The sequence below is a fragment of the Colobus angolensis genome, unplaced genomic scaffold (genome assembly GCF_000951035.1).
Source record: "Colobus angolensis palliatus isolate OR3802 unplaced genomic scaffold, Cang.pa_1.0 Scaffold26, whole genome shotgun sequence".
Classification (NCBI taxonomy): domain Eukaryota; kingdom Metazoa; phylum Chordata; class Mammalia; order Primates; family Cercopithecidae; genus Colobus; species Colobus angolensis.
Window position 1 is genome coordinate 9919148 of NW_012115821.1, and position 15510 is coordinate 9934657.

The following is a 15510-nucleotide window of genomic DNA, read 5'->3' on the forward strand; positions in this document are numbered from 1 at the left end:
AAAAAAAAAAAAAAAAAAAAAGAAAAGGTATTTTATATGGAACATATAAACTAAAAATTTAAAAATGAAATCTTTTCATATATACTATAAATATTGTTATTTAGAAGAACCTTTCAGAAAAGCCATTTACAAAAACACAATGTCTATTGTAGTGTGGAAAGTTCTTGTCCTTAAGGTAATTATTTTTATTAGGATCAGGCTACAACTTTCCTATAAACAACGGGGATTTTGTAATTTTTTTTTTTTTTTGGGGGGGTCAGGGTCTTGCTCTATCACCCAGGCTGGAGTGCAGTTACATGAACACAGCTCACTGCAGCCTTGACCTACTGGGCTCAAGGGATCCTTCTGTCTCAGCCTCCCATGTAGCTGGGACCACAGGCATGTGCCACCATGCTGGCTAATTTTTTTATTTTTATTTTTTGTAAAAATGGGGTCTCACTTTGTTGCCCAGGCTGGTCTCAAATTCCTGGGCTCAAGTGATCCTCCCACCTCAGCCTCCCAAAGTGCTGGAATTACAGGTGTTGGCCTCCACGCCTGGCTGATATTATTAATAAGATGATTTTATAAAAACTAGAGATTGATCTAGTTTTTAAAAAATCACAGAAGCAGCAGATGATTTCTTAATGTTACAGGAATACAGCCTCTTTAAGACTATGGCAGGTCTTATCCATCCCAGTTTCCAGTGGAAGATTCAGCTTCTAAGTGAAAGCAGTAGCAGTCATTGTGGTCCAAGGTCACTGAGGCCTAAGTCCCCTGCCCCATCTATTTCACATGTTGAATCCCAGGCCCTACCTGCAGTGCACCAACACAGGGCCCATTTCTGGCATCCGAGCTGCTGAGGATCTCCTCACGAAAGTCAGTACTGGAAGGGCATACTCGGGAACTCCCATGTCAGGCCACTGCGTATAGTGATACTGGATCACTACCCTTTCATTCTGACGACCCTTGGGATTTCCTTTCTGACCCTATGAGAAAAGTGAAAAAAGATGTCTTTAAGGTGAGGGGTGGACATTCTGGAAAAAAATAATGTAAGGGTGTCAGGACACATGACCACTGATGACATTCACCCTAATCACTGTTCCCAGGCTAGTTTATTCCCTCTTGTAGCCAACTTTCATGCCATTAAATGGAGACTTTACCAAGCTGGATATGAAGTGTCACTATCACTTAGAAGAGAAGACTGTTTAAGATTGTACTAAGAATGAACATTTAGTATTTAGTATCAGGTTTTTTTGGATTTGGAACTATCCAAAGCACTTTTAATTTTCCTGCAAGGCCTCCATTTCCTGACTTTCTGCCCCCAAGTTCAGATCTTAGTACTTTGCTTTCATGTCTTTGTGGGCTATGATTTCGATTCCTTCTCCACTGTCCAGGCTGGACATTTAGAAGCCAGAGTGCTGATTGCTGCTGTAAACTATCCAGGAAGTGATGGGAAGATTTTAAGTGTCAAATACTTCTGTCTTTAGAGTCAGAGGCAATGTCTCCTTTATGTGTCACTTTCATAAATGACTTTTTCAGAGTAGTTTTCCTTTGTCTGAACTTTTTACATTTTAACTACTTTAGATGAAATATTTCCCCAAATAGATTACTTGCTATATGATTTATTATCAATACCTCTATAATTTCTAAATTTTGGATGACTCAGGGTCATTAATCCACACTGAAGCTTGAAGGGTGTCTGGTCCTGTGCTATTGTACAAAGGCCCATGATGGCTTTAATTTAATTCTTCTGTTAACTCTCATTTTTCTACTTTTTCCTGTTAGTTTGTAAAACACCTAAAGTTCCTATTTGACTTCTTCCTCTGACTTAAGCTGTTTCTAAAACAAGAGTAAGTGGGCCTTGTTTAAATACCTGAAATATTCCCATCAGTTGGGCTTTATAAGTTTTATGCTGTTACTGATCATCTTGAGCCAGCCAGCAGCTCTATTTCATAATAGAGAATACAGATGTATTGCTATGCTACTGATATTCATGTTATTTCTGCCATTTTGGGAAATAAACACACATAGGAAGGACTGTTAACCTGGGATCACAGATGGGCTTTGGAGCCACTGAAATTTTATATAAAAATGTGAGTAAGTGTAAATATAAATGGAGCAAGGAGGCTACAGTTTTATCACATTTTCCAAAATGTCCAAGATACCAAGAAAAAAAAAATTATCCCATTGCTGCAAACAACTGCCATACCTATGTTCTGCGGAGTAGCTACATTTTTAATGAGCATCTATTTATAGTTCTTAATACAGTAGTTCCTCCTTAGATGCAGTTTCACATTCCTGAGGTCAACCACAGTCCAAAAATATTACAGTATTTTAAGAGAAACAGTATATATTTATATAACTTTTATTACAGAATATTATTATTGTTCTATTTCAGTATTATTGTTAATCTCTTGCTGTGCCTAATTTATAAATTAAATTTTATCATAGATATGTATGTATAGGAAAATACATTGTATAAATAGGCTTCAGTACTACCTGAGGTTTCAAGCATCCACTGGGGGGTCTTGAAACATACCTTCCACAATTAAGGGGGATTGCTGTACTGCTGTGATGATTGATCCTAGGGTATTTGTTGTGACAGTGGATTTTGAAAAAGAAACAGATAACCTGAAAACAGTATTTCCACAAAATGTGATTCTCAGGGTATTGGTAGTTCTACAGAAAAGGGTATTATTGTTAACACCAGTGCTCTGGTCACTTATGTTCACTGTAAATTTCTAAAATGGTGGGGAGATATATATTATGTAGCATTCATTTCCCATTCTTCAACAGCAGAATCTGCTGTTTACAAGAATCTTACAGGACAAGTATTCCTTGGAACACACTTTGGGAAACAATTCTTTATATCTGTCAGAAAATTGGAATAAAAAAGCTAAATCAAACAGATGCTGCCATATATGCTGAGTATTACCAAAACCTAAGAGGATGATTTTTTTTAAAATGAAGGCTGTTCATGTAGAGATTAAAGAGCTCAATCAGGCCAGTTAAATTCTATTATATGCTTTGCCAATACCTTTCACACCATACACTGATGTCAATCAAAAGAGTTATGAAAAAATGTTTTAAAAATACTTTTTAGAAACAAAGTTGGTTATGAGATTTGGCCTTGGTGGTACAGTAATTTTCATACAAGCATAAAAAGGAGATGTCCTGGCAGCCTACCCAATTCATTCCATACCTTTTTCACTTTGGTATTTCTGACTGAAAAACGACGAACAGTGTAGCAGGCATGTACTTTTGTGCTCTTCAGCGTGACAATAATGTTTCCGTACTCCTCACTATTCTCTGTTGGCCAATACTGATCACATTTTCGCTGCAGAAAGAAAAAAGTTGTAAAGTATAACTGCAATCTATGTCACAATTCTGTTGATAATGTAATTTCAAACGACAATGTTAAAACACAGGTGAGATTGCCATTTGACTGAAAAAGGAATACATGAGTTGAACTGCTTAAAGGCAGGTGTGACCTCTGACAAGGCTGATGGCTTGGGATAAGTTTGTGTAAGACCATGTGAGAAATGGGCGTACTATTTATGATCACCTTTCAATATATAATGCATTCTTAAAAAGGACCAAGAAAGAAACCTCTATGTCTGACCTGTAAGAAATGTGGGTAGGGTTTGTTATAAAGGGAGCTTAAGTATCATTTGGAAGGCTGGGTTGGATTCATGGAAGGTTTTCTTCTGACTGTGAGACTCTTCTAGTTGTAACTTGGATCACCAAAAATAAAACAGGGACTCCACAACATGAAGCAGTGGTGATTTTGAGCAGGGAACCTGAAGCGTAGCTTCTTTTATTTATTTTTTTGTTTTTAATTTTTAATTTTTAGTTTTGGGGTACATGTGCAAGATTTGCAGGTTTGTTACATAGGTAATCGTGTGCCATAGTGGTTGGCTGCACCTGTCAACCCAGTATGGTGATTCCTTGAAGTGTAGCTTTTATTCTAGCCTAAATTAGCATCATCTAATGTAAACTCATAATCCAATAAATTCTACAGCATTAATCATTTTTTAAAAAGGTCCTTAATGATGGTCAAACTCTTTAGGCAATTTTTGCTTCTGCCAGTCTTAACTATTAGTAGTTCCTTGTTTACACCATGCTTCTTTCAACTTCCCTGTTTACTGTTCTGTCTGCCCCCTGTACTTAGAACACCCTTTCCTTCTCTTTTTAGCCTGTGTAATTCCTCCTAATCATTGTTCAAGTCTCATCTCAAGTATTAGCTCCTTTAAAAAATCTCTGTACAGAGGAATGTACAGAGGATACACTGATTCATTCTGCAGCATTCCACTCATCTCTATCATCACATTTACTCTTATAATGCCTTAAGCTCTCTTTCCTACTGAATCATAAGCAAAGTAGAGCAGAAAGAACACTTTTAATTTCCGTAGCTCTTTATACCTTGTCAGGTTCCTATCCTAAAGCAAGTATTCCACAAGTATTTTTTGAATGAAGGTGCATTATTAAGGTAGTGAGTCAAGAGGCTCTTACTCTTCCTTTTTCCACAAGGTTCGTAATCATCACAATGATTCCAGTGTTTTGTTCCCAAATCATCCTCCAGAAATCTTCAAATGTAGACTTCAAAGGTCCTTGGGTGGCAATGTACGCTTTTGCTTTGTTGTAACCCTTCAAAATGACACAGCACAGAGTAAGATGAAAGCTGTATCACAGAGGACCAGTAAATAATTCAAATGCTTTCCATATTGAATGAGCTTTGTTTTTAGTGAAACCTCTGTACAGTATTAAAATACATTAAACAGTTTGTGCTGCAGTCTTCAATTTCCAGAAACAGGTTTATAATAACAGTTCTGACTTACATCAACATAGTTTGCATTAATGTAGTCGCTGTGCTTAGAGTCTTTTCCTGGTAAAGGTCTTAACTTCACCCTACTGTGATCATCTATAGAAGATAAGAAAAAAAAGCAGAAATAAAATGTGTAATTCAGAAACTAGCACCATTCTAAAGCACAACACAAGGCAATCAGGTAACATGATATCTCCCAAGGTAGTCTGAGAAAACTTTTGGCAGAACCTAAATAGAGCAAACCCATCCCAAAATATAGAGCCACTCCTACATCTCCTGCTCTTAGGATGCAAACTCACGTAAAACCATTACAAATTGTAGTCCTCCAAAATTTCCTTATTCTGTATTTTAAAGCCAAGTTCAAAGGTATTTGCTTGTTCTGTATTTTAAAGCTAAGTTCAAAGGGCTTTGATTATGCCCTATGCCCATGTTCCCTCCCCGTTAATACAAATATAAAAGGGTGACTGATCTATCAAGTCCAAAATATGTATTAATAGTTTCAGGCAATTCCATTGCTAATTCACTTGGATTCCCTGCTACCCTAACAGAACCTAAGTAATTGAGGAAACCAGAGCTTTTGTTAAGAGTAATCTCATTCATTATAGGAATCTGAAGTTAATGTTCAGATTTTAGGATCCACTCAACCTCAGTTAATGAACAAAAGTTGGTAGGGAGGTGATGCATGGTATGTGTATCTAGTTGCCCAACAGAGTGAGCTTGCTTTTTTTAGGATAGCAAAATAAGTAGAAGGAAGCTGAGGTCATAATTTTATTTTCCCTAGGTAGAAACAGAATGGGCGAAACCCAATTTATGTTTCTGTTTATAGTCATTATCATAAAAGTCTAGTTGAAAAAGAAGTCCAATGAGTGGATCAGCATAGGCATTACTGACCTCAGAATATCTTAAGCAATTTTTGAGAGCCCTCTATGTTTTTGGAACTGTGAACTGCTTTTGTTGTTCTGACAAACTTTCAGTTTAGAGTTGACATGAAACAGGTATTGCTTGATATAAACAAACAGGCCCCAAAGGAAAAATTTCTCCTAAGGCATCTGGATCCAAACTGTTATGCCTTAGTAGCCATTAACTGTATATTGTTATTTCTTAGACTGACAAATAAGAAATTAATAGATCAATTTGGGAGGTGATTTGGTGATATCCACATATACCTTGAAAGTTGTGATGAATCTGAGAGAAGATTTTTCATACATCATGTTTCTGGCTCATTCACAGTCTGATTTTACTTGTTTCTATTATATTTCTATGCTATTCTTAGCTATGTAAAGGCATTAATATAGGGGTAGATGAAGGCAGGCAATGTGCCCAGAATCTGAGTGGCCAAGAGAACACCAAAACCTAACTCCCTGAATGTTTAAAAATAAAATTATATCTAATTTGAAATTGTGAAAGTAAAATCACAAATGAAGTTGTGAAAGTGCAGTTCACATTTAACCAGAGATGATGGTTTTCTAGCAAAATACCATGACCTTTGGGCACATCACACATTACTTGCTTTGATTTTCTCCTCCTTTTCTGCCACAATAACTTTTACCAAGGCAGTAAGTAATGTTTGCCATTAGAAGTAAAGGATACTGTGGTGGAGAGAATGGTGTGTGTGGGTGTATGTATGTATAAGGCACAGATGTGTATATATCCTTGCCTGATTTCTCTGGTTAGAAAGGAGGTATATCTGGATAGACAAATCCTCATAGTCACAGCAGTGGTGAGCCTTGATTGAGTTGGCCAACAAATACTGCCAACGTCAATCCAAAGACTGGGGAGAGGTTTGACTTTCTTCCTTGTTCTCCCCCTGCCTTTTTAAACCAGTTCATTTTTTCAGAAAAGTAGAACAAACAATCCTATTCAAAAGTAAGCTGGAGTTTTTGTAACATTTTATTTAGAAGTAAAACTACCTTTGTTTATAGAGGACATCGTGTATATAGAAATTCAAGGAATCAACCAAAAATAACTATTAGAAAAGATGGATTCAGCAAGGTTGTAGGATACAACCTACAATTGTATTTATATACACTAGCAATGAGCAATCCAAAAATAAAACTAAGTAAACAATTTCATTTACATTAGCATCAAATGGAATAAAATACTTAGGAATAAATTTAACAAAAGCAGCACAATAGTACAATTCAGAAACAATTGTGGAAGGAATAGCCAAAACAATCTTGAAAAAGAGGAACAATTTTAGAGAACTCACATTAAAGTGAAAAGACAATGCACAGAATGAGAAAGTAGTTGCAAACTGTATATTCAATAAATGATCTGTATCCAGAATATGTAAAGAACTCTTACAACTCAACGAAAGAGAAAAGTAAGCCAGTTAAGAAATGGTACAGGATCTGATTAGACATTTCTCCAAACAAGTTATACAAATGACCAATAAGCATGAAAAGATGCTTAACATCACTAATAACTGGGGAGATGCAAATCGAAACTATAATAGGATACCACTTCATACCCGTTAGGAAGGCTATTTTTTTTTTTTTTAAATAGTAAAAGTTGGTGAGGATGTGGAAACATTGGTGGGAATGTAAAATGAATAGCCACTTTGGAAAAGAGTTTGATAGTTCCTCAAAATTTTAAACATAGAATTATCATATAATCTAGCAATTGTACTCCTAGGTATACACCAAAAAGAACCGAAAATATCTGTCTACATAAAGACTTGTACATGAATGTTCATAGCAGTATCATTCATACTAGCTGAGAAGCGGAAAAGAAACAAATGTCCATCAAATGATGAATAGACAAAATCCTGTATATCCACACATTAGAGTATTATTCAGCCATAAAAGGGAATGAAGTACTGATATATGGTACAACATGGATGAATGTTGAAATCATTGTGCTAAATTAAAGAAGCCAGACACAAAAGGTCACATATAGTATGAATCTGTTTATATGAAATGTCCAGAATATGCAAAACCACAGAGACAGAAAGTAGATACAGGGTTTTTAAGTGCTGGAGAGAAGGAAGAACTGGGAGTGCCTGCTAACAGGTTTCTTGCTGAGGAGCAAAAAATGTTCTAAAATTAGATTGTGGGGATGATCATACAACTCTGTGAATGAATATACTAAAACCTCACTGAGTTGTATTCTTTAGGTAATTTTTTTTCTTTTTTTGGAGATAAGGTCTTGCTCTGTTCCCCAGGCTGGAGTACAGTGGCACAGTCTCGGCTCACAGCAACCTCTACCTCCTGGGCTCAAGTGATTCTTCTGTTCTTGTGCCTCTCCAGTAGCTGGGACTACAGGCGCATGCCACCACACCGCATTAACTTTAGTATTTTTTTTTTCCCAGACAGAGTCTCGCTCTGTCGCCCAGGCTGGAGTGCAGTGGTACGATCTCGGCTCACTGGAAGCTCCGCCTCCTGGGTTCACGTCATTCTCCTGCCTCAGCCTCCCGAGTAGGTGGGACTACAGGTGCCCGCCATCATGCCTGGCTAATTTTTTTGTATTTTTAGTAGAGACAGGGTTTCACCGTGTTAGCCAGGATGGTCTCGATCTCTTGACCTCGTGATCCGCCCGCCTCGGCCTCCCAAAGTGCTGGGATTACAGGCGTGAGCCACTGTGCCCAGCCAACTTTAGTATTTTTTGTAGAGACAGGGTTTCGCCATGTTGGCCAGGCTGGTCTTGCACTCCTGGCCTCAAGTGGTCCACCTGCCTCAGCCTCCGAAAGTGCTGGGATTAAACAGGCACGAGCCACTGGGCCCGGCCTTAAATGGGCAAATTTCATATGGTATGTGAATTATATTTCACTAAAACTTTAAGAAAACATTATACAGTAGTGTTCAAATTTTAAGTGGTCCAATTTAAATGCACTATTATATACAATTCTATGTAATGTAGTCCTTACCATAATATATGTTAACTATAAATATCTATGCCCCTACCCTTAGTATCAAAGCATATATTATATGTCAGTGAGCCAAGCCCCACATGTCTATGAAATGTGGTCTTCTAGCCATAGAAGTAGCTTGTGCTCCTAGGGTATTCCTTGAGGCTCTGTATGAAGAATGTCCATTTGTTTGAGTCCCTAACCTACAGAATATTCCTCACCATGGAAATGTGATAGATAGGGGTAAGCACATGGACCAACAGGCCTGGAGGCTCATCATTTAAGGTGCAAACCAATTATGTAGTTTTTGAAAGAATGCTTTGAAATTCAGCTTGCTTGATTCAATTCCCAATATTTTCATTCATATTAAAATATTTGGCCCCTTACTATCACACTGGTCTTTTAAGTGTGTGTGTGTGGGGGAAATTTGGCCCTTACAGGTTAAAAACAATGTCAGTATAACCAAGTGACATTCAAATTTTGGCTCCCAACATCTGATATGACATCACTTCATGTGAAAATAGTGAAGCTCCAAACATTTTCTTTCAGTCACCTCATTAAGCTCTCTGAGCTCTGACAGCCTAATGAAAGGCTAAGGGGGAAGAAAATGTCCCTACTTCTACACTGTTGAAGATGGGCTAATGAGAGGTTAGCTTGCAAGTATCATTCTTTCTTGGCATCCTGCTTCTGATTGCTTGGCTTTCAGCTTATACCCAGCATGAAAATTTAATTTCCTTGCAGTTGAAGATAGTTTAAAGTTTATTACTCACATGCTAAAATGTTGATGTATCTGTTTTTGTGCTTGTTTTCTGGATGATTGGAATGTTCTGCAGTGATGTTCATATCAGCAGTACAGCGCTGGACCTCCTAGTGAAGAAAACAGCATGATTATAGACACAGGTTAGAAACAAAGGAACACCATATACATTTAAAGGCATAAAGTGTTTACTTACTCCCTAGCCACAGCCACCATTACCTCCCCAATCCCAACTTTGGATATAATTATTGATATATTTATAACAAGTTTATGAAGAATGTGAAGGTATAAAGATTTCATTCTTTACCATTTCATCAATCATCTACTTTATTCTCGATTTTGACCTAGTCCCTGGGATGTTAAACAGTATCTCTTTTTGAATACATCACAGTCTGTGGGTGAGAAAAATATTCAAAAAAATAGTCAACCATGATGAACAGAAAAGAGGTCTGATAAAGCTGATGGAAGCACAGAACAGAGGAAGGCTTTAGACAGGTGAAAAAATTTACCGGAGTCTTAAAAAGGCTTTAGACAGGTGAAAAAATTTACCGGAGTCTTAAAGGAAGTAAGGGAATTTCTAAGAAGTATAATCTCTACCATGATTTGCAATATGCTTAGAGGCCTTACAGCCTCATTTTATCATTGTGAGGGTGCATTGACTTTAAAGACTCAGTGCTGAAATAACCCTAATAATAGCCCAACTAATGGTTATATCTCATATATACAGTTTTGACAAATTATTTGTGAACTCTAATATTTTAAAAGTTATCCTTCTTTGGAAAAATAGCAGTAGCAGAAATAATGCTGTTATCCTACCTTGGCCATGGATATAAACATCATCTATTAGCCTAATACAACGTTGCAGAAAAGCCAAATTTTTCTATACTATATGCTTCAAACCCAAGAAAGTACTGGAGCTAACTAATAAGGGAAGTCATTAGCAGTGCACAGCTGCTACAAGGAGCCTGAGCAAAGTAACACAACATTATCAGGAGAAATGTTTTACACAGAACAGATGTAGCAGAGTTTAGAAGCATGCAGACTTTTTTTCACAAAGGAGTTGCCTAGCAATTATGGATGTTTTCCATAGTATTTACATTAAACATAATGAAAACAATGAACTGGGTTGTCTTTTATTTTCACAAAGTACGGCCCAGGGAGAAGTACACTTCTTCTCTAGAAGGAGGAAGTTACTGTACTCAAAAAATTTAAGGTATAAAAGCAAAGAGTTTCTATCTGTTGAAAGAAACAGTATTCAATGACTTTCCAATTGTTGGACACTGTAAATTGAAGTTTCCATAATTATAGTCCTTCCCAGCTGTCCATTAAAAAAAAAAAAAAAAAAAGCCCCACAGGCATTAATTCAATCCACCTTTTGGGGAAAGTGTTTCATGATAGTTTCTACCCATTCCTTACTCTTACTAAACTCCAATATTTTCTGTTCTAATATAGTTTATAACCTATGGTTTGGAAAACATTGGTTTAAGGAGCTTTAAGGCCATCCTTTGGCTCTTCCCTAAAATGATATAATAAAGTGTGATCACAAATCAGTCTACATAAGAACATGAGCAATGCCAGCCAAACTTAGAATATTGGGGGGACCTGCCTTTTGAAACTGCCTTATAAGACCTGAGGCATGCTCTTTTGAAGAGTTTCAAGGGCAGACAACTTTTGAAAATGGATTTGAAACAAGTTATTCTTTTGTTTTCAGGTTTTGAAGGTCACACCTTTGGCATGTACTTCTTCAGGGTTGAGTTGTTCAGCTATCTCATGCTGAGAGATTGTGGCTTTTAGGACCTTAGTCTGAGATTTACTTTGTTTATTGATTTTTTTTTCCTGTTGTATAGATCTGACCACCCTAGGTATGGACTGAAGTTGGAGCCTCTTTTCTAATATAATGCAATTGACCAAGACTGCTTGGGAGCAGCTGTCAGTATTGTTTAAAGCTGCCATTCAATATGGCCAATCAAACTTTTTGTTATCTAAAACCCCTTATCTGATCTGTTGCCTCTATTTCACTTTTCCAATTATATGAATGACAGAAACAAAAAATCGTAATAAATATTGTCAAATCTAATTTTATTAGAACCCATGGGGTTTGCCTGAGGTCTTCTAATTTTGTCATGTAGATAATAATGTCATTTGTAATTCCTTGCAGTACTGCCTGGCTCATTTAGATGCTGATAATGTCATCTGATCCTGGAGTGGCTTTTCTCCATCAGAACTGCCATTTCAACATTAACATGATTTTAATAGGTGTTAAAAACCCTTTAAAGAGACACTGGCCAATGGAGTAGGCATTGTAAATTTACCTATTCAGAACTCTGATAGTTTAAGCTTGTTTATATTTTACTCTCTATATAACAAAGCTAGAATTCTCAAAAAGAACCGTTTCAATCTTTACAGGCACATAAGCATAGGAGAAGGCCAACAGAAAACAGGTTTAAAATAAAGCAAAATATCAAAGACTGAACAAACCCTAAAATTTGATATACCGAGAATTTTAGGGAGGTGACGTAGGCTAAATCACTTCCTACCTAGAGTCATTGATGCAAGAGGCTGTTTAAAGAGCACTTAAAGACCTACTGTCCTACTATACTGTGGCTCAATTCAAAAAAATAATGCAATAAAACATCTAGAAATCCTTCAGATTTCTCAGTTCCAAAAAGGTAGCTGAGAATAAATTATTTGGATCTGGTTACCAAGTATTAGACCAAGTAGGGGTAACATTCTTGGTGCCTGAGTTCAGGCAGTCTACAATTGTGGTAAAGAGACTGTTCTACAGAAGACTGATGGGTTTAGGTCATGGTAGTGACCCAGTGCATGTACAGTGTCGGACACAGAACTGGCCTTTGACAGGTGCTGGTTACACTGCAACTTTCAGCCCCTACTCTCTTCTGCTCAGGGTATAAATTGCTGCCAGACTGATTTTCTTCAAACGCTGTGCTGACTTTATTATTCCCTTCCTCAGAAATGTGTGGAGAGATTCCACATTCCCTTAGCCAGGCTTTCAAGGTCAGACAATATTAACTCCATACCCTCTGAAAAGACCATTTGATTTCCTGGTTTTTGCTTTATTGCCATTTACCTCAGTAAGAATGCCTGTTCTCTTCCTCTATCCAAATCCATGTATCTTTATCTAAAATGACTGCATTTGCCCCCCAGAAAACTAACCCATCTTTGGAGAGTATAACACAGCATTATTATCCTGTAGCTGGTCTCTAACATAAGAATTATTTTTCATGAAATCTGGCTATCTCCCTTTTATCTCCCTCTTCACCAAAATCTTAAACAAGTGTGAGATCTCATAACTGTTTAAAAATGTTTTTCTTAAGATATTTAAGACCCAAACTGGCATTTTTGTCAAAAAGGCTCAGGAAACTAACTCTACAACAAGCTTATCCAACCCATGGCCCATGGGCCACATGTGGCCCAGGATGGCTTTGAAAGCAGCCCAACACAAATTTGTAAACTTTCTGAAAACATTGAGTTTTGTTTGTTGCAATTTTTTTTAGCTCATCAGCTGTCATTAGTGTATTTTATGTGTGGCCCAAGACATTTCTTCTTACAATGTGACCCAGGGAAGCCAAAAGATTGGACAGCCCTGCCTACAGGCTCATTTTCTGACCTCTTGCAGGCAGCAGTCGGTGCAGCATTACACCTCTGACCAAAGACTTCTCTATTACATGTCATCAGCAGCCCTGGACATCTCACTTCATTACCTAAAGTGATTGTGGCCACTGGTCCCTCAGAGCATGGGCTCAGGTGGACAAAGCTTTGTTCTTTTGATTTAAGATGAACAACCAGCCTAAATTTAGCACAACTGGTTAACTGTAATAGAGGCAGTCCCCCAAAGGATCTTGTCAAGAGGCTGCAGACCTTTGGCCTCATCCTGCACTCCTTTAGACTTCTGATTCTCCCAGTCCCTGCCTGTTAATTCTTCTGACTCATGGAGCTTTGGAGTGCCTTCCTTTTGAAACAGCATGCTGGCACTGGTCTTTTGGAAGGTTTGTGGGGGCTGAGGAAGAGTCTGTCAATCTTTTAATACTACTCTGGGAAACAACTCCCTGGGAAGGACAGTGAGGTTAAAGTTAGCTCAGGTAGCCAAGGGAATGGTGCCATCCAGCACTATCACAAGAAAAGGACTGACGTTGTTTCTAGTGACTGCAAGTACTGTATGACGCCACTTTTCACGGTCTCTAGAATTTATCTGACAAGAACAAAAAGCTGGCTTACATTACAGCAACACTTCTAGACAAAGAGGCAAAATTACCAGTGAACTGTTTTTCTCATTCGCCAAGCAGTAAAGTTCTGAAACTACGATAGTTATTCACCAACTTTTTACTTTTGAGATGTTTAAACATGATGGGAGAGAATTTTTGCTGAAATCTCCAATGAAAATACATAGGTGCCTTTCTCCTTTGCATTTCTTCAGAACTTTATGCCTGTACAATAGCACTTATTTTGCTTTGTCCTGTTTCTGTTTTGGTTGTGTACACTCTGGCCTCCTCCAATACCAGATTGAACTCTTTGAGGGCAAGGACTCTAATTCATATTTGTATCTTATGCCCAGAGAATGGTAGATCATCATCAGTCACTGTTAGATGGGTTGTTTTAGCTCCTCTTAATGTCCAGTTGTTAACTTTTCAATTGTATTTCTCATCATTTTAAGACTAATTTTAGGCCTACATGTTGGATAAGATTTTTATAAGTCACACTCTCAGCTATCTTAGAAGGCTTGAGACCATAAAGATCATGTAATGGGCAGCTAATACTCCTGGGGGCGGTTCGTAATTTGGCTGCTCTCCCCACCTGTTTGTATTGTTAAGGCACTGCGGCACAATCAGTGCTAGTCACTTGCAAGCTTGCTTATTTCTCCTTCTGACCTTGGCTCATTACAGGACATTACTTTGGCTTTTTGGTGTTTTTTTTCCTGAGACAGGGTCTTGCTTTGTCGCTCAGGCTGGGGTGCAGTGGTGCAGTCATAGCTCACTGCAGCCTCAACATCCTGGGCTCAAATGATCCTCCTGCCTCAGCCTCTGAAGAGCTAGGACCACAGTTGTGTGTCACCACACCTGGCTAATTAAAATAATTTTTTTTTGGTAGAGACGGTGTCTTGCTGTATTGTCCAGGCTGGTTGGGAACTCCTGGTCTCAAGTGATCCTCCCGCCTTGGTCTCCCAAAGTATTGGGATTACAGATGTGAGCCACTGTGGCCCAGGACACTACTTTAATGAGAGTCTGGATGGTGTCAAGGTGAACCATGTGAGTTCAAGTCGGATACCCTGGTCTTAAACCCTGCTGCTGCCATTTCAAAATGTAGCCACCCACAGCCTCAGTTTTCTCATGGGCAGTTTTGTCATCAGTAAAATGGGGACAATAAGATAGCACCTACCTCAGGAAATAGAATGATCCATGCACAGTGCTAACTAGTAAATGCTAGCTATCATTATTCCAGGTAAATGGTTCTAGAAATCTGAGACTGGGATTACCTTAACTGTCTTACCATAGTAAAATTTTGTTTTTAATTACACAAAATCTTTTTCTATCCTTTCTTATAAAGCCTGTTACTATCTAATTATAAAATAGTCATAATAGCTTCTTATGTAGCCTATTATGAGTTTTCCCTTTTAGCAGTTACCCAAAAGGAATACTACTCTTAAAATACTTCAAATTTTCACCTAATTATAAGGTTACAGTAATACTGGTGAGCTTTTTCTATTTTCTTATTCTCCCCTTTACGTTGCTGCATTGCTCTTCTTTTTAGAAAAAAGCATTTTCTTCCTATTCTGAACAGCTCTGATTTTAAACCTTTCAAACCTGAACAGATTGTGAAATGACAACAGTCATTTCACCTTCCTGCCTGCCCTCCCCATTCCACTCCCAGAAGTATCAGCTAATACCATTTAAGCTATAAAGTTCAATGTAGGCGATTAAAGCTTTTACCTGCAGTATATTTTTTTAGGACAGAAATAGGGTACAGATGCCCAGGATTTGTTAAGAAGCATGATTTTGATGCAGCAAAGCCCATTTTAAGTCAGATCAAGTTTACAGAGGTGTAGCTGATTATTTTGAATAATTAAATGGTGTCAAAACCAGCTGT

At 37.8% G+C, this 15510-nt stretch overlaps 1 protein-coding gene and 1 long non-coding RNA gene across 3 annotated transcripts in view; one reads left to right on the forward strand and one right to left on the reverse strand.

The window, feature by feature from the left end:
* PTPRG (protein tyrosine phosphatase, receptor type, G) overlaps window positions 1-15510 on the reverse strand; it is a 782288-nt gene that overhangs the window by 23678 nt on the left and 743100 nt on the right. For both annotated transcript variants that reach the window (XM_011947202.1, XM_011947201.1), the window contains 5 exons: window positions 9422-9518; window positions 4818-4900; window positions 4492-4626; window positions 3182-3316; window positions 793-965 (listed from right to left, as the gene is read on the reverse strand). In XM_011947202.1, the coding sequence (XP_011802592.1) occupies window positions 793-965; window positions 3182-3316; window positions 4492-4626; window positions 4818-4900; window positions 9422-9518 (623 nt within the window). The remainder of the gene's footprint in view (window positions 1-792; window positions 966-3181; window positions 3317-4491; window positions 4627-4817; window positions 4901-9421; window positions 9519-15510) is intronic.
* LOC105515395 lies at window positions 9214-10521 on the forward strand. Its single transcript, XR_001002321.1, has 2 exons — window positions 9214-9903; window positions 9944-10521. It is a non-coding gene; the product is annotated as an uncharacterized LOC105515395 (long non-coding RNA).